At 39.7% G+C, this 19,418-nt stretch overlaps 2 protein-coding genes across 2 annotated transcripts; one reads left to right on the top strand and one right to left on the bottom strand.

The window, feature by feature from the left end:
• Nucleotides 1–925: 925 nt before the first annotated feature.
• Gcnt3 (glucosaminyl (N-acetyl) transferase 3, mucin type) lies at nt 926–4,158 on the top strand. The gene is made up of 2 exons (XM_090357751.1): nt 926–1,013; nt 2,321–4,158. The coding sequence occupies exon 2, from the start codon at nt 2,356–2,358 to the stop codon at nt 3,673–3,675; it is 1,320 nt and encodes a 439-aa protein (XP_090213877.1). The 5' UTR covers nt 926–1,013; nt 2,321–2,355; the 3' UTR covers nt 3,676–4,158.
• Nucleotides 4,159–7,309: 3,151 nt separating this feature from the next.
• Nucleotides 7,310–16,881, bottom strand: Gtf2a2 (general transcription factor IIA subunit 2). The gene is made up of 5 exons (XM_090358283.1): nt 16,749–16,881; nt 13,010–13,126; nt 12,173–12,277; nt 8,995–9,121; nt 7,310–7,607 (listed from the first exon to the last, which is right to left on the bottom strand). The coding sequence occupies exons 2-5, from the start codon at nt 13,079–13,081 to the stop codon at nt 7,582–7,584; spliced, it is 330 nt and encodes a 109-aa protein (XP_090214409.1). The 5' UTR covers nt 13,082–13,126; nt 16,749–16,881; the 3' UTR covers nt 7,310–7,581.
• Nucleotides 16,882–19,418: the final 2,537 nt, after the last annotated feature.

The following is a 19,418-nucleotide window of genomic DNA, read 5'->3' as shown; positions in this document are numbered from 1 at the left end:
CACTGTTCCTAGACATTCAGACATTAGTAAGGTAAAACCCTACTAAGAACCTCTGTAGGTTTTTGTTGTTGTTGTTGTTTTGCCAGTCCTGGGGCTTGAACTCAGGGCCTGGGCATTGTCCTTAGATACTTTTTGCTCAAGGCTAGCACTCTGCTACTTGAGCCACAGCACCACTTCCGGTTTTTTCTGTGTTTGTGGTTCCAGAGAATCGAATCCGTGCATGCTAGAGCGCTACCACTGGGCCACATTCCCAGCCCCCTTTGTAGGTATTTCTATAGCCTACAGATTACTATAAAGCGTCCTTGACAGACAAATGAGATTCTTTTCTCTCTCTCTCTCTTCTTTCTTTCTGTCTCTTGTACTTGACTTTGAAGAATTAACTTTGGTTTCTACTGAGTGAATGGTATCTATATATCTATGTATATTTGAGTAAAATACCAAGGGGAAAAAAGAAGTCTTTGAAAGATCTTTTCAGTGCCTTACTTTTGTCCCAGGAACAGGAAAGAGTCACGGTTTTTATTCTCAAAAGGAGTTTCTGTATTTTTGTGGTTGATTGTTTGGTGGGGAATTAAAAGGCTTTTATATTCTGGTGAGTAATGGCAGGTTCTTCTGAATGGTTTTATGGCATGAAAATTTAGGTACAAATTTGGCTGTTCTGGCTGCAATACTTGCTTGCCTTTTCAGATATTGCCAACATTTTCCCTTACCTCCTCCATAAAATGGGTGTTTGAGAATATGATTGAATGATTTAGCTGAGCTTATTTCCTTATCTGAGGGCAGGAAGCCAAGAGGAAAGCATAGAGTCACCTGCTTCTACTTTGCAGAGATCAAACAGGAGCCTGAATTAGTTTCTTGGACATCTTGTAAAAATCAGAAAATACATGTTGGAGGGTTAGAAGACCAAGAACTATGGGGTCGTTGGTTATTTCCAGTGAATCCAACTAGTCTTTACGTGGAAACAGAATCAGACAGGCAAAGAAAATATTCCCTACACAGGAAAGGAACTATTAAAGGTAAGAGTTTTCTTAGTTTTTAATTTTTCTTATGCTTAGATTACCCCCTCCCAAATTACTAAAGAAGATATCATCTTAGGCTTATAAAGAGATACAGTCCTTACTGTATTGATTGCATAAGAATGTTTACATTTTCTTTACTTATTTTTTATTTGTTGTGGGCTTGAACTCTGGGCCTGGGCTCTTCAGCTTAAGGCTACCATCCTACCCCTTGAGCCACAGCACCATGTTCATTTTCTATTGGTTAGCTGAAGATAAGAGTTTCATGGATTTTAGTGCCCAGACTGGCTATGAACTGTGATCCTGAGATCTCAGCCTTCTGAGTAGCTAGTAGCATGAGTCCAGCCACATTTTCTTTCTTCTAGAAATTCTTTCCTCAAACCACTATCTTGTTTTCTTTGGTGGTATCCTTTATTCTGTATTGTATTTAAAAAGTAGGTGTGATTGTCTGCATTATGTTTGCAGGAAAGAGGAAGGGAAGGAAATCCTAGATGTGTGATATTTGATAAGTTATTTAGCTTGTTTGCCTGTCTGTAAGAGAAACCTAGTAATGATACATTTGGGGTTAGCTGTAAAGATTAAATGGGACAATGTATACAAATTTTTCAGGTGCCCGTTAAATATTATATACACACAGCTGTGTTTGTGTATACATATGTTTTAAATCAGATGAACTCTGAGGGGTTGTGGTGCAACTTGGGAGATTAAAGAAAAATCTGCAATTTGTTAAGAACTTAATAAAAAAAAAGATTGGCTAGATACCAAATCATACCAGTGAATTTTGTATGGTAAAAGGTATCTTAATAAATCAATTGTTAAATAGAAGCAAGAAATATTGGTTTGTTTTTAAAAGAACTGAGATTTCTAAAATTGGTTCTGGGAGTCTTTGATGGATTTTTGTCACCAGATCTAGTAGAAATTCCTGAGCCTGAGTAAGAGCTATATTCTAGAATAGTAAGTGATGGGAGGCAAAAATAAGGAACAAAGGTTAAGGACTCCCTTCTACTAATTGTACCTTTACGTCAATGAAAGTGCTCCATTGTTTTTCCTTCTCTCCTCTGAAGCGGATGTGGAGCCGGATTCTGATCACTGTGTAGTAAGCTATTTGGCAGAGTCAGGCTATAAAGATCTTCATTAGCAAGCTAGCTCTAAGTGGCTCCTAGGCTCTGGGGACGAATATCTCTCTTTATTCAAGAGATATGATGATATTTGTCCAGAGAAGAAATAGGTGTTTGCTATTAGTTTGGAGTTGACTTTCCTGGGAACTTGTTCATGATTGGTTTTTAATGAAAGCATTCTATTCTAAGGTGTCCATCTTCGTCTTCTGCCTCTTCTTCTCCTGATGGTTTCCAATTCCTGGAAGAGGATCCCCTGGAAGAAACTGTGTGGGCGCTATCACATGTGGGCTATGGGCTTTTATATGCTGTTGGCCGTTGTTGCTCTGAAACTTTCTCTCAGATTAAGGTGTGATTTGGACTTCAGAGAATTTCAAAGCCAGAACTGCAAGGATATCTTGTATAATTCCCTGAAGCTCCCGGCAAAGCGTTCCATTAACTGTTCAGGAATCACACGAGGGGACCAGGAGGCAGTGATCCAAGCTGTTCTGAATAATCTGGAAATCAAGGAGAAGCGGGAGCCTTTCACAGATGAGGACTACATCGCTGGAACCAGAAACTGTGAGCTCTTTAAGACCGAAAGGAAATTCATACAGTTTCCACTGAGCAAAGAAGAGTTAGCCTTCCCGATTGCATACTCAATGGTGGTTCATGAGAAGATTGAAAACTTTGAAAGGCTGCTGAGAGCTGTGTATGCCCCTCAGAACATATACTGTGTCCATGTGGACCCGAAGTCTCCAGCAAGTTTCCAAATGGCAGTTAGGGCCATTGCTTCATGCTTCCAAAATGTCTTCATAGCCAGTAAATTGGTTCCGGTGATTTATGCCTCTTGGTCTAGGGTGCAAGCTGACCTGAACTGTATGGAAGATTTGCTCCAGAGCTCAGTGCCATGGAGATACTTCCTAAATACATGTGGGACAGACTTTCCTCTAAAGACCAATGCTGAGATGGTCCAGGCCCTGAAGCTTTTGAATGGGAAGAACAGCATGGAATCAGAGGTACCTCCTGAGCACAAAAAACTCCGCTGGAAGTATCGCTTTCAGGTGACAGACAAGATGCACATAACCATGGAAAGGAAGACTCCTCCCCCTAAAAACTTAACCATATTCTCTGGTAATGCCTATATGGTAGCTTCTCGTGACTTTGTTCAACATGTCTTTAATCACTCCCAATCCCAACAACTGATAGAATGGGCAAAAGACACCTATAGCCCTGATGAATTCCTCTGGGCCACCCTTCAGCGTGCCTCATGGATGCCTGGCTCAGTTCCCCTTCACCACAAGTATGATATCTCAGACATGAATGCCATTGCCAGGCTGGTCAAGTGGCAGGACCACGAGGGTGATATCAATGAAGGGGCACCTTACAAGCCTTGCTCTGGGGTCTACCAGCGGGCTATCTGTATCTATGGGACTGGGGACCTGTATTGGATGCTCCAAAACCACCATCTGCTGGCCAACAAGTTTGACCCAAAGGTGGATGATAATGTTCTTCAGTGTTTAGAAGAGTACTTACGTCATAAGGCCATCTATGGGACTGAACTGTGAGAGACACTGTGAGGAGATCGTTACCTCTGTGGCAGGAACACATACAGATATTCCAGGAAGTTCTGGGATAGTGTGGGGTGGGAGACCAGGCTACTGGAATTCATGGTGCCCCTTAGGGGAAAAGGGGATTGCTAGTGGAATGTGGGTAAGTAGATTTGTTGTCTTATAAATTACTATTCTGGATGAATGTTGCTTATTCTTCCACTTCCATCCCCAATAGTGTTCTCTGGCTTTCTCTTGAGAGTGAGATGAAGAATGACTGTTATTTTGGGACAGCAAAGGAGGGACATGTAGCAGGGGCCCTGTATTTTGGCCCAAACCATAGTATTATGTTTTCAACGTTATGGAGATACTGTTAATAATAATCTTAAGTTTGGTAGTGATGGAAAGAGAACCTTACCTTTGTACTATTAACTTGAAGATAAGTAGCTCCTGATTCAACACCCCTACCTCTGTTTTAATAAAGCAGAAATAATATGAACAGATGAACTGTGTGACCTCTTTGCTCATACCTATCGGTGACATTTAACAGTCTTGATTTAAATGTGTCCATTATCTCAAATTGAAAACAGAATATAAAGAACGGAGCTGATTTTTTCATTGAAGAAACCCTCATTCTGTTTACATTGCCTTACTCGTGACTTGTGTGAAGAGACAAGGCAGGAAGACTTGGCCAGTTTTCCCACCCATGTCCTTATTGGAAAATTATGGCACTCATTTTGCCAGCTTCTCAGGGAAAGTTTAATGTTCCTTTAGCCATTTAGATAAGGTCATATATGATTTATTATGCAAACTGGAACAGGTTTTAGTTGAGGGAGAAGCTGCAGTGCTGACAATCATATCAAGGGAAAAATAAACCATGATTATGTAGCTAAACTAGTATGTCTAATTATTCTGTGTTTAGGCTTTATGAGTCAAAGCTCCCTTATTTCTCTTTTTTTTTTTTTTGCCAGTCCTGGGCTTGAGCTCAGGGCCTGAGCACTGTCCTTGGACTTTCTCAAGGCTAGAGCTCTACCACTTGAGCCTGAGCACCACTTCCGGTTTTTTTCTATGTATGTGGTACCGAGGAATCGAACCCGGGTCTTCATGCATGCTAGGCAAGCACTTTAACCACTAGGCCAAACTCCCGGCCCAAACTATTCTTTTTTTTTTTTTTTTTTTTTTTTTTTGCCAGTCCTGGGCTTGAGCTCAGGGCCTGAGCACTGTCCTTGGACTTTCTCAAGGCTAGAGCTCTACCATTTGAGCCTCAGCACCACTTCTGGCTTTTTTCTATGTATGTGGTACCGAGGAATCGAACCCGGGTCTTCATGCATGCTAGGCAAGCACTTTAACCACTAGGCCAAACTCCCGGCCCTTCCCTTATTTCTCTACGGGAATGGAAGGGTTACTATATGTGATTTTTCAGATTCTTGTGGTGAGACAGTATTGAATTTATATATACAAATATGTATGTATAAGTATGTACTGGAATGCACATATTCCCTAATTCCCAGATGTTACTTAGAAGAACAGATTCCTCTCTGATATTTCAGAGATAATTGTTGGCCATGGTGTAGTGTTCTGAAATGGGCAAAAAACTACATGTACTGATCTTTTACAGATCTTTGGCTCAGGGCTAGCACTCTACCACTTGAACCACAGCACCACTTCTGGTGATTTCTGTGTATGTGGTACTGAGGAGTTGAACCCAGGGCTTCATGCATGCTAGGCAAGCATTCTACCACTAGGCCACACTTTTGGCCCATGTGTGTGAGACTCAGTGAGTGGATTTTCTAGTTATATAAGTTGTTATGACTAATTCTGTGCCAAGTCCTTTTCACCTCACTTCCAGCCTGAGCAGAGAGTGATTGATGAATCACTCGATGCTGTTGCTAGCAGTGATGACTGCCCTTCCTCTCTCCCTCTTCCCCAGAAGATGGGAATTGGGTTGAAGCATCCATGATATACATGTGCTGAAACAACAACTGAGGTCCTTGACCTCATCATGGTCAACTTGCTCTAAAAGCTTTATCTGAAATGTTGTCATTTCTCGTATCAATACATTTAGGAGATCAGTGTGTGAATGTGCTATTTTGGGGAAAATAAGTTGCCGGAATTTTTTTCAAGCACTGAAAATTTTCCTAGAAATCTATTCATGTAGGTAGAGACTGTTCCTTTATCTAATAACCTATGGTCTTCATAGCAGAAGGCTCAAATTTCCTTTAGTCAATGTATTTTATTTTTTGCCAGTCCTGGGCTTGAGCTCAGGGCGTAAGCACTGTCCTTGGACTTTCTCAAGGCTAGAGCTCTACCACTTGAGCCTCAGCACCACTTCTGGCTTTTTTTTTTTTCCTATGTATGTGGTACCGAGGAATCGAACCCGGGTCTTCGTGCATGCTAGGCAAGCACTCTACCACTAGGCCAAACTCCTGGTCCCTGAACTTAATTATATTTTTGTAGCACATTCTGTTCAACACAATTTTTGTTTTTCTCTTGGTTAAGTGAAAAAAGTTAAAGTGAAGGAAGAGAAGGCATTTGATAAATCTGGGGACATATAATTTAGAGAAATCAAGTACTTTGTTTAAAAATGAAAGGCTAATAGATCGCCTGTGGTCCTAAGTACCTTAATATGCTCCAGGACCTAGTCTCATCTCTTCTGGTTAGTTATTATAAAGTAGTTCTTGCCTTTTTGAAGTTTGCTATACCAATAAACAATAAAATAAACTCATTTATTCTACAAATGTGAATTGAACTCTCACTAATGTTATACAGTGGTCTTAACACTAGGAACTGAGTAGTCAGTAAAACATGAAGATCATTCCTTTTACTCACAGGCTAACAAATAGATTATGAGTAATTATTAGTAGGAGCCAAGTGCTAGAGAGAAATGCAAGGAACTGACAGAGACCTTGGAAAGGTGGAAGAAGGGATCCTTAAAATTATAAACATGGTTATTAACAGAGAGAAAAACATTATGCTTCGTTTCTGTATTTTGGATTAAACACTGAACTACAGGATGGGGTTGCCTCCTTGAATTAAATGACAATAGGCTGAGTGTTAGATGGTTTTGGTTTATTTAGATAGCTACTAAATTCTAGTCACTCAATTGATTGGCCTGTCTTCATTACACTTTCCTAGTTTGAAGAATAGGGGAAACTTATCTTTTATGTATACTGAGAAATGGAAACAAATGATATATATTTAGTAGGACTTTTTTGTTGTTGTTATTGTTAATTGCTGCCTAATAATTAAGAAGGTGTTTGGTAAGATCATTTAAAAATGTCTGAAAATTGATCAATATGATCAGCTGAATGTCATGGGATCTATTTCACGTTGCTGGGTAGCTTTGCTACTCCTGAAGCTGTCAAAAGGTTGTCTAACTTTTCTTATTCAAGTTGCAATTATGTTTTCTCACACCCTTGGTTTTGTACTATGAAAAAAAGGGCATTTTCTTAGCAATATTCCACCCAGATTTTGGGTCTTCCAATTGATACTCTCATTAAGTACTTACAGTTAAGACAATGAGTAAGACCTCGTTAAAACAAATGTATTTTCTAAGGTTTTTTTTTTTTTTTTAATAGATCACAATATACTTTCATAATGCTTAGCGTCTCCATACTTCCTGTTTAACAGCCAACCGATTATAACTCTCATGGAGTTTTTAAAATGAATTTATTAAAGAATTCTCAGGAAGACAACCACTTTTCATTTGTCATAAAAAAAAGGTCAAGTATCTTCATGCTGTATAGTAAAGGTAATGTATGAGAACACAGAGTTATAAGCTTCTTTCTGCTGGTATTCTCTGATAGGATAGCACAGTGTAGTCATTTTTGCAATGCTAGAATAAATTAAAAAAGTCTCTTCTATGCTTCTCTTCAAAAAGCGGTAATAACAGGAGATGGCATAAAAAAGCCTTTTTCTTCCTACTTATTCTGTAGTATTAGAACCAGTATCTAGGAAACAGAAAAGAGAAAGAGTTAATTCAAAGGATAACTTAGGCTTTTTTGTTGTTGTTGTTGTGAACCCAAGGCCTGGGCATTGCTCCTGGGCTCTTTTGCTCAAGGGTAGCACTCTACCACTTTGAGCCACAGCTCCACTCCCAGTTTGAGTAATTAATTACAGATGAGTCTCATGGGCACTATTCTGCCCTTGGCAGGCTTTGAACCTTGATCCTCAAATCTCAGCCTCCTGAGTAGCTAGGATTATAGGCATGAGTCACCAGTTCCTGGCCTGACTTTACATATTTTATAAGTATCTATAAAAAAAAAAAAAAAAAAAGGAATGGTGGTGAGGGCTTGGGGAGGGGGAGAAGGGGAATTGACAATGGAAATATTCCAGAGAACAACCACCACCTTGCTTTTAGGCAAAGAGAAAAAGATAACACTGAGCCTTCATGTATTTGCCAGAGAGAAAAGGTAAGTGGAGGTAAACTTGGTTCTTACCACTTACAGAGCTACCTCTTTTCTCAGGTCCTATGCTGTCTTGTTGAGAAAAAGATTAAAAGCAAGCTATTGTCATTCTCCTTTTTTTCTGCTTCTGTATTAAGGAGCACAATTTTAGAAAGCTAACTTTTACGTGTCAGTGGAATTATTTTATAGCAGTACCTCCCTTACCACTAAGGAATGGAGTTTTAAAATAATTACTCTAAATGCCATACTGTATTACAATTTTGAAAACAATTTCTAGACTGTGTCTTTTTCTTGCTGAGACACAGCAAGTAGACTAGAATCTAAGTATTCCTTAGATACTCTGTTTTCATTGAGGGCATATATTGTTCCTTGCTCTAAGTGAAGCGTCTCAGGACCATGGAAACACTAAGAGTGATTTGCTACTTGTCACCCCATAGCAGAAGCACCTATAAGTGAAACATGGACTGCTTGCTCTCATATATGTATGTATGTATGTATGTATGTATGTATGTATGTATGTATGTATCTATCTATCTATCTATCTATCTATCTATATTTTTTTGCAAGTCATGGGGCTTGAACTCAGGGCTAGTAGGCTAGTGCTCTACTACATGAGCACCACTTTCAGCTTTTTTTCTACATATGTGGTACCGAGGAATCGAACCCGGGACTGTACATGCTAGGCAAGCACTCTACCACTCTGCCAAACTCCTGGCCCCTGCTTGCTCTCATTTAATTTGCACAGAGCCCTTTTTTTTTGGTTCTTGCCTATCACTGAAACTGACCAACTTCAGTCTATAGCTCTGCTATCTGATTTGACAGGCACTGGCCAACCACATGTGGTGCTGTTCACATTTAAATTAATATACATTAGTTAGGGAAATTTTAAAAAATGTTTTACAACTTTAAAAATTTTAAATAAGTCACTTACTTTTACCATCACAGGCTACAATTTTCACTTTATCCACTTTAATAAGCTCTGTCACCTCTCTGAATTCAACATCATTCAATACAAAAGTCCACACATTATCGCAGAATCTGTATGTATTTAGAGAGCCCTTTAAAACAAAATATTTAGACATGCCATGAAAAGTCATTCTCTCCTTCATATTTTGTAAAGCAATTTAAAAGTCAACTACCAAGCATATAACAAAATAGTATGTTTAATATTAGCTTCTTTAAGACTTTGCTTAATTATCTATTTAAATGACAAGTGAAATGAAAACCCAGATAAATTTGCTAAGGGAAGAATTCAATAATTTTTTAATTAACATATTTTGTATAACAAAAGAATATGTAAATTACTTACCAGAAAAGAACGACTTAATGAAAACCTGAATTTGTATTTATACTGCCCTCCTGTGGCTAAACTATGGAAGCTTATTTGATTTTTTAAAAGTTTAAAGCTACATATTTTACCTATTTTATATGTTTATTTTCTAATCTTGTACAAAAGCAGAAATTTCTTTTCTTTTTTTTTTTTTTGCCAGTCCTGGGCTTGAGCTCAGGGCCTGAGCACTGTCCTTGGACTTTCTCAAGGCTAGAGCTCTACCACTTGAGCCTCAGCACCACTTCCGGCTTTTTTCTATGTATGTGGTACCGAGGAATTGAACCCGGGTCTTCATGCATGCTAGGCAAGCACTTAACCACTAGGCCAAACTCCCGGCCCCAAGCAGAAATTTCTTAACAATGCTAACAATTTAACCCTGTGACTTGTGTCCAATGCATCACTGTAGCTACCAACACTACAATATTCACTGTTCTACACAACTGACTTTATTCCAAATGTTTTGCTGTTGTTATGGAGGCATGATTATATACTTGAACATTTTATATATAGTATAAAGTAAAAGTGCAAAGACAAATGCCAATAGAATACAATAACAACCTCAGATCTATACACATATACTCACGTAGGAAAGTTAGTATGAGGCATGATATTTAAATACCTATAACCCTTAATTCAAGAAGAGCATCAAATACATAAGAAAAAAATGCTTCCTGCACAGTATTCTTGAAATAGTGAATACTCAACAGCTCAAATACGTTATCAAGTGAGAATGATTATAAAAACAATGATGGCTACGAATGAATTAATGAACATAATTATGAACAATAGATGAGTAAATGAACAAGTAGAATGGAGGTGTACAAAAGTATACTACTTGTATGGTGAGGGCACTGAAGAGCATGAAGGTCAGAAGGCAAAGAAGCTCTTCTCATAAAGTTTAAGTTGAGCCTTGAAGAAGTTGAAGTGGGACAACAGGAAAATTTGAAACATCCCAGAAATCAATGTTTCTGGAGGTATTAAGGTGAAGGAGACCCCACAGAAACCTGGGAAACCTTTGTCTTAAAAACTAACATTATTAGGAGGTTAATGAAGGGCTTCAAGCAGAGAAGTCACATGACTAAATTTCCTTGCTTGGTGATGGTATGAAAAATGGGTTATTACAAGGCAATAATGGCTGGAAGACTTTCAGAAATTTATGTCTCAGATGGAGGAATCAGAGCTGAAAATAGCTTTATTTAGAAGTATGAAGGGGATCCCTAGAAGAGAGACTTTAAAGGTGAAATTCCTAGAACATAGCGACAATGGGAATTCACAGAAAGCCAGTTCTGAAGTTAAATTTGGAGCTTGCTGAGTTTAAGCTCTCTCTGAGTCATGATGTTCAAGAAGCACGCAGTGGGAGTTAAGGAGAAAGAAAGGGAAATGGGTCTATCAACTTTCACTGAGGTCTCATGGGTGAATAAGATTATGTGGAGACCCTAGGTATCTCTGTGGGGTACCAACAACTGTGACAGATGGACTGAAGAGAGCTACAAAGCCTGACAGGAAGACACCATGGAGGGGAAAATATAGGAAGCATGAATTCTAGGAACTATAGGTTTCAAGGAAGAATGAAATCATTAATAGGACCTGGAAAAAAAAAATGAAGTTTAAGATCTTTTATACATGTACTTTTTTTTCTTTTGTCTTTTTGGTACTGGGGAATCGAACCCAGGATGTTGCACTAGGTAGGCAAGCGCTTTGCCACTGAGCTACATCCCAGCCCAATACATGTACTTTTAAATTTGCTTAATAATACATCTCACATATAAATAAAGCCTCAGCTCCCATATTCAAGTCATTTCTCATATACTATCTTACTAAGTACTCTCACATGGAATTAATAAAAGAATTTAAAGCAAGAAGAATAACATGCTATATATTATTCTATTCTTTTAATGAGTACCTAATCTTATTGTGAGGCTACCAATGTAGCTTTGAAAATAGGTATTATCAACAAATTACCTCTTTTCTCTTTACTATATGATAAGACCAATCTAACCAGAATGGTATTTGCAAATATTCTTGACTAAAAATGTTTCTTAAACTGTTTTTTTTTTCCTAAGACAATCTTCTTATGTTGCTCAGGTTGGCCTCACATGTGTGATTCTATCACTTGGCTTCTCAAGTGCAGGCATTACGAGGTAGAGCTCTAGCCTTGAGAAAGTTCAAGGACAGGGCTCATGCACTGAGCTCAAGCCCGGGACCGGCAAAAAAAAAAAAAAAAAAAAAAAAAAAAGATAACCATTACACTAAAACCTATTCATACACTGATTTTTATCTATCTTAACCTAATTCTTAATAAGCATAGATAAATATAATAACCAAATATCATGACAAACAATAATATCTGAGTCTATCAACAGCATAATGTGGTTAAATGATTTGTTTCAGCACATTCAGTAAAGGTCAATACAAAATAACAATAGACTGTATTGTTCAGCTTCATGAATCTTTAATTTCTAAAGAGATTCAATATCTGTAGAGATGATGTTGTTATTTACCTTCACTCTTGCAGTTAATGCTTGCAGGTGTTTGAAATCGCAATTCTTCAGGGAAGGTGAAACAGTGGAATAAATATCTAAAAACAATTCTATTTCTCACATTAAGTGGTTGTAAGCATACGCTGATTTAAAAGTAAAGTGTAATTAAATTATTACAAAACAACCTCCAAAAATCAGCCATCTCTTCCTCCTATGATTAATAAATATGTACAGATCTCAAAACACTGTTGTAAAAACAGTACTAGATTAGAGTACTAGATTGAGGAAAATATCCTTACCCTGAAATTGACTCTGTTCCTGACCCTCTGAGCCAATGCTGAATTTATAGCCTTATCAAACTGAAGTAGAACTTGAAGGGCAAGTTGGGGGGTGATCTGTTGAGACTGAGAAAAAGTAAAGGTCATAAATCCTCATAAGTAAGAATATTAAAATTATCATGTAAAATTTAACAGAGGTTAACCAGAAGCTCTAGGCTAGGACTGGCAATTCTCTTTTGCCATAATTGACAATGAAGAGGCAAAGTCTGAAAATACCTTTTGCACAGACAAAGCTTTGTTTTTTTCCAGTGTTTTGAAAAAAGGTGTTCAATAATTTGAGGGAACCAAGCTGCTTCTAAATTTAAAAAAACAAAAAAGTAAAAACCAAAATAAGCACTAATCTTAAGTCTACATAATATCAAATCAAATGCAAATGTTTCAGGTGTCCAGAGTTGGGTGGCTCAAATAAAATATTAATATTTTGAAATAAAAATTCTAGCTTTCATTTCAAAATTTTAAGCTGATTAAAAAATTAACTTTTAAAAATAGTAATTTCATGATTATTTACTAAAGTAAAGCTATACGGAATATGCCCTTCTAAAATATAAAAAGGAGGAAATTAATTTTAAACTCTTAGTGAAATTTTTGACAATTTCCATGAATTTAAATACAAGAATCATCTTTTTTTTTGTTCTGTTGTCATGACAGTGCGAGCCATAGGAATTTGAAGTGATTCCTCTGTCAGTGATATTGACTTCCTGGGTCCCATCATGAGAGTTACCTCATACATGTTTGCCTGGGATAAGGGATGTGACAAAAATATTGTGGACCCACCCAAATGGCAATTTCAGTCCCTACCTGTATGAGCTCATCTAGGCTCTCTTGAAGACTGTTTCCCAGCGTGGTATTTCTGTATAACTGATATGCCATGGCTTAGGAGGAAAAAACTATTTTCTTCAGGCTTGCATTGATGTTCTAAAATGCAAAAATATAAAACTGTTAGAAAAGATCATGCTGTAATGTTGCTACTCATGTATGTATATAATTTGCTTCATATATTTTAATACAGAACTACCAGAACTCTTGATTACAAATCAATAATATATCTAATAATTATAGATGGGCTCTGTTGGCTCATGCCTACAATCCTAGCTACTCCGGAGGCTGAGATCTGAAGATTGTGGTTCAAGTCAGCCTGGGCAGGAAAGTGTGTGAGACTCTTATCTCTAACTACCAGAAAACTGGAAGTGGCTCTAAATGGTAGACTTAGTCTTGGGCAAAAAGTGCTCTGTGCCTGAGTTTAATCCCTGTGACCGATAAAATACATTAAAAACACAAAATTATAATGATTAATATAATAATTTTAGGATTTCAAGGGATAGTCCAAAATTACTTTTCTAGTTGGTTCTGGGGTTTTGATATGGGCATTTTATATCCTTTTAAATATAGTGTAGGTATTATTCAATTAAATTGTGTATCTGTACCATTTGTTTCAAAAGTGTGCCTCTTAGTCTAGAATTTTCTCTTAACCATCCTTTCCACTTGCTGCCAAGTCCCTGATCCATTCTTTAGCTCACATTTGCACAGCCGTCCTCTTACTTTTCTGTTACTTTAAAATTTAGTGTTTATAGGGTACCTGCTGAGAGGAGGACACTATGATAGCATACCAGAAAGGAAGATGAATGAAGATACCCTCCTGAATCTGAAATGTTGAGCCACCAGTCTTCAAATCACATACTTCATCAGCATTTGAGACAACAAACTCTCCTTGCTGTCTCCACACACTTCTCTGGATTGTGAGGTTGTTTTCCTCCTACCTTGCTAGGTATTACCTACTTTTCTCATTTTTTCAGCTCCTCTGCTTCATCTACTGAATTGCCCTAAGGTTTTTTTTTTTGGGGGGGGGGGAGGGTCAGACATGGGACTTGAACTCTGGGCCTGGGCGCTGTCTCTGAGCTCGTCAGCTCAAGGCTACTGCCCTACTCCTTGAGCCACAGCACCACTTCTGGTTTCTGGTGGTTAACTGGAAATTATAGTCTCATAGACTTTAGTGCCTGGGCTGGCTTTGAACTGAGATCCTCAGATCTCAGTCTCCTGAGTATCAGCTAGGGACTACAGGTGTGAGCCACTGGGATTTTATGTTGTTTGCTTTTTTTTTTTTTTGGGCAGTCCTGGGATTTGAAGTCAGGGCCTGAGCATTGTCCTTGGGCTTTCTCAAGGCTAGAGCTATACCACTTGAGCTGCAGCACCACTTCTGGCTTTTTCTATGATTGTGGTACCAAGGAATCAAGCCCCAGTCTTTGTGCATGCCAGGCAAGCACTCTACTACTAGGACAAACTCCTAGCCCCGATCCAGACATTTTAAAAAAAGCCTGAAGCATCTCATCTGGATCAAGGCTCAGACCCTGCCCCCCCCCCCAGACCAATCAGCTGACCACCAGGAAAGGTCACGAGTGGGAAAGGCACCATGTAGGTACCTCATAGGGCTTGCTGGGAAGGCCCACATTCTTCTGTTCCTTTCAGCAGTATAATCTCCTTGGAGCCATCTGCAACCACTGTTTCTCATTCTTTTTATCTCCTACTAACACTTGGCAGCTTTTTGCTAAACACTTCCATCTAAACAGATGGGTGATTGCCATCAATAGCACTGCTGAACCTGATCCTCACCAGACTACAGCATTTGATCCAGCTGACTATTCTTCCTCCATTGTTCATCTTTCTTTGGCTTCCAGAACATTTTACTTTTGGGACTGTGCTCTTAACCCGCAGTTTCATCCTTGTTTGTTGGCGGATTCTCTTCTTCCAGAACTTAAGTCACATAATACAGTTGCCCAGGGCCTGTCCATACCCATTGCTTAGAGATAATATTTATCTATCTATTTAGCCAGTCCTGGAGCTTGAACTCAGGGCTTGGGCACTGTCCTTGAGTTTTCTCAAGGCTAGCGCTCTACCACTTGAGCCACAGCACCACTTCCAGCTTTTTCTGTGTTATGTGGTACAGAGGAATCAAACCCAGGGCTTCATACATGCTAGGCAAGCACTCTGCCACTAGGCCACATGCCCAGCCCAACATTTATTTGTATAACGTTAAATACCATTGATGATGATTCTCAAATTCACATACCTACATAAAACTTCTCATTAGTGTATCTAGCTTCTTATTCCCATTTCAATTGAAGTTGGTCAAAACCTCTGCAGCCATCCTTCACATCCATTTCTTAGCATAGCCTGTAAGCTCTACTTTGAACTCAGACTGCAACTAGTTCACACCATTTCCGTTATAATCAACTTGATCTATGCCATTACCAATTATTTGCATTATTGCAATAGCATTCTAATTTCTCCTTTTCTGGTTCTACACTGGCTCCCTGCAGTCTAACATTAACTCATGGCTAGGATAATCTTTTAGAAGTAGCAATTATAACATGTCTCTTCTCTTTCTAGCCTCCCACTGCTTCCAGTGGTCCTTTAGAGGCTCAAGCTACCCATTATCTCTATTGCCTTATCTCTCATTCATTTCCCCCTCTGCTCATACAAGTACAGTGGCTTCTGTGCAGTTTTCCAGCACATGACAGCTGTGTTCTTGCCTAAGAGTTTTGTGATGGGATCATCTTTCTGTCTGGAATGTTCTCCAGATATTTACTTGGCCAACTCTCTTCCAATTCTTTGTCTTTGCACAAATTGCTCCTTCTCAGAAGGCCTAAACTGACCACCATATTTAAAATTCAATTCCCACAACTCTGAAATTTCTTGGTATCTTTTTTTCTTCTTCTTTTTTTTCCCCCCATGGCATCAATCACCTCTGACACATTGCATAATGTACTTCTTTTAAGTGATATATATATAATATTATATGATACATGTATAATTTTGCATCCTCAATTAGCATATAATTCCATGGGGGTAAGGTTCTTGCCATTAAAGCACACTGGGCATTACAGCAATACCTGACACATACTGGTAAAGAAAAAGTATGTGCTGACTAGAAAGTACCCATCAGTTACTGATGGAGGGGAGGGGCTAAGGCGGACGGAGAAATACCCACAGATCATGTCATGCCCTCATTTGACCTGTGGGAATTATCTAGAAATTAGCGACGTGGTTAAAAACGAGTCGGCTTAATCATCAATCTGGGCTTGTTAAAAATTCCTCGCAAGAGCGCAAATTTCAAACGGGAGTATGAGCCACAGAAGTTCAGTAATCCTCCCCGTCCCATTTAAGTTTAGGTTCCATTCTGGAGTGAAGCACCTGAGCTGAAACTCTTTCTTCGGTGAAAGTTCGCCGGAGCCAAGTAGGAAGCAAGTGTGCCAACGCCGAGCGACGCAGCGCCAGGGACGCTTTCCCACGGTGGCTGAGACCTGCCGAGCGTTGGGCCTTGCTTCTCCCCAAGGCCGCCCGGCCCGCGCCGCGCCGCGCCGGGGCTTCGGCTCCCGCCCGTCGGCCTCCTCCCGAGGTTCGGGACCGGGGCGGGCCTCCTCCCCAGGTGCCGCCCGCCCGGCGGGCTGTGAGGGCCAACTCCTGCCAGGCCCCCCCTCACCCCCCAGCGACACCTCGGAGCCCACCCAGCCTACCCCCCCTCCCACCGCCCGGTACTCACCACTCCCTGCGGGGAAAGGCGATTTCCGCCGCTGATGGCTTAGGAATGGAGGGGCCAAGAGCCGGGAGAAGCGCCCCCTTTGCCGACCCCCGAAGTCTCCGGCCGTCAGAAGCCGCGGAACCGGACCGCCGACCCGGAAGTGCTTGCGGTACCTGGAAGTGACACCAGGGAGGAACAGAGGCTCCGCCCCCTCCAGCCCCGTGCGTCAATCAGCTGGAAAGGGAGGGGCCTTGGGGAAGGAGGCCCTGGCTGGCTGGGTTAATCCCAATTACTGGGAAGAGATGGGTAATTTCTGGGGCCTGCTGCTTCACCTTAGAAAACTAAAGCAGAGCATTCAGGTGTTATTTTATGCCTGGATTTTCTTCAGTGTAATGCTATACAAGACTGACTGAACTCTGAAGATGGCAGAACATTCCTCACCATTCAAATTAGGAACAGAATGTAATTCCACACTTTTGCTATTCCTTAATGTTTTTAATTCATACTTAAAATTTGTGTCTAGGGGCAGGGAGTCTGGCCTAGCGGTAGAGTGCTTGCCTAGCATGTACGAAGACTGGAGTTTGATTTCTTGGTAACACATACGTAGAAAAAGCTGGAAGTGGTGCTGTGGCTCAAGTGCAGAGCTCTAGCCTTGAGAAAGTCCAAGGACAGTGCTGAGGCCCTGAGTTCAAGCCCCAGGACTGGCAAAAAACAAACATGTCTCAAATATGCAAGTTAAAACAGCAGTAAACTATAATTATGTGTACAGCAGCTTGCCACTGTGGCAAACTGAATAGTGATTTAGGGTAAATGTAAAAACAAGTACTACTACCAATGGACTCTCCCAGTAGGTTCATAGACTAAACAGTTTTTTTTTTTTTTTTTGCCAGTCCTGGGCTTGAGCTCAGGGCCTGAGCACTGTCCTTGGACTTTCTCAAGGCTAGAGCTCTACCACTTGAGCCTCAGCACCACTTCCAGCTTTTTTCTATATGTGGTACCGAGGAATCGAACCCGGGTCTTCATGCATGCTAGGCAAGCACTTTAACCACTAGGCCAAACTCCCGGCCCCCCCTAAACAGTTTCTTATTTATGCCATATTTTCATTTTCAGTCTTTGTAATTCTACCCTTGTGTACCTGATAAATGAAAACAATTCTAAACTATGAAATACACAGTCTGTTAGCAAGTTGAATTCTTCACACTGTCAGAACAAGAAGCACCAAGGCAACCTGGCACTGGTAGCTTTCGCCTACAGTCCTAGCTACTCAGGAGGCTGAAATCTGACAGTCACGCTTCATAGCCAGCCCAAGCAGAAAAGTCCCCCGAGACTCTTTATTTTCAATTAACCACTCAAAAACTGGAAGTAGAGGGCCGGGAGCATGGCTTAGTGGTGGAGTGCTTGCCTAGCATGAATGAAGCCCTGAGTTTGATTCGTTGGTACCACATACACAGAAAAAGCTGGAAGTGGTGCTGTAGCTCAAGTGGTAGAACTCTAGCCTTGAGAAAGCCCAAGGACAGTGCTCAGGCCAAGCCTCAGGACTGGCTTAAAAGAAATTAAATTAATGGAAAGAAATTAATTAAAAGAAAAATGTTAAAACAAGGCACAGCAAGCTTTCCAATTAATTTATTAAGATTCATTAATGATGCAAAAATATGATGTGCAACAAATCAGGGTACAAGTCATTGTATTCCCAACAAGTTAGAAAATTACATCTCTTTAGTAAATCATGACCAACTCAAGTATTTCTTACAGAGACCAAATGACCATTTTGTATACATATATGAGGATTGAATATCTCACTGTGAAATGATAGTACTATCATTTTAATAAAACGTCAGTAATTTTGTCCAGATGACAGCATGTGAACTTGTAATAAAAACACACACACACGCATCAGTGTCTGAAGAAATTCTTAGCTATGTTCTACATGAAGGGTCTCAAAGTCTATGGAAGTCAATGGCCCTTGAACACCACCAAATATTAGCTAGGTTTATGTAAATAGACTGTTAAGCATACACTGTTAAGCAATTGTTAAGGGGACATTGAATGAGTAGAAAGGCTGTATACAAAACATGCGGTGCAGTAGCCAATGCTATTTTTCAAGTTCTCCTTTGGTCAAACGAGATGTGAAAATGCAGAAAAAACTTTACATGCAAATGTTCTACCCTTTTATAGGATGTCGTATGTGATGGAATTAGATGGCTACACCTGGAGCAAATAGCTTCCTATCATTCTCTGCTAAGTTGAATATACTCGTCTTGGTTTTCATTTGGTACACAATTTGTTAAGTATGTATGTCAATGCATTTTAAAACTTAGTTCTCAAAAAGAAATTACATCTATTATAAATACTTGCCACAAATTATTCAAATGAGTTATCACTGCCTAATCTTAACACTACTACACTTTAGTTACTATTCAGAACTTTAGACGAAAGTTACTTTACTGGGTCTGACTTGTGTTATGATTGAGAATCACTGGAAGGGAAAGGGAAAGGAGTTTCTTTCAGTCAATTCTTTTGGATTAACTTAGAACACTGTCTTCATATTACCAAGTTTCCCTCCTTAGTTGGCCTTGTCACCCAACCTAACTTCCTGACTCTGTCCTAGCAACTCAAACTTCACCATTCCCATTTCTTTAATACCGAAATATGTCAAACTTGTAAGTATATTAATCCCTCCTGTGGTTTACT

The sequence above is a fragment of the Megascapheus bottae genome, chromosome 25 (assembly GCF_031878675.1).
Source record: "Megascapheus bottae isolate mThoBot1 chromosome 25, mThoBot2.hap1, whole genome shotgun sequence".
NCBI classification, from domain to species: Eukaryota; Metazoa; Chordata; class Mammalia; order Rodentia; family Geomyidae; genus Megascapheus; species Megascapheus bottae.
The sequence above is the reverse complement of the archived record's forward strand: the minus strand, read 5'-3'. Positions and strand labels throughout refer to the sequence as shown.

Coding starts and splice junctions, on each gene's coding strand:
- Gtf2a2 (XM_090358283.1), bottom strand. CDS start 13,081: ATGGCATATCAGTTATACAGAAATACCACGCTGGGAAACAGTCTTCAA. Junction 12,278..13,009: donor GCCTAGATGAGCTCATACAG/GTAGGGACTGAA, acceptor ACTTTTTCTCAG/TCTCAACAGATCACCCCCCA. Junction 7,608..8,994: donor TGTAGCCTGTGATGGTAAAA/GTAAGTGACTTA, acceptor TCTGTTTCCTAG/ATACTGGTTCTAATACTACA.
- Gcnt3 (XM_090357751.1), top strand. CDS start 2,356: ATGGTTTCCAATTCCTGGAAGAGGATCCCCTGGAAGAAACTGTGTGGG.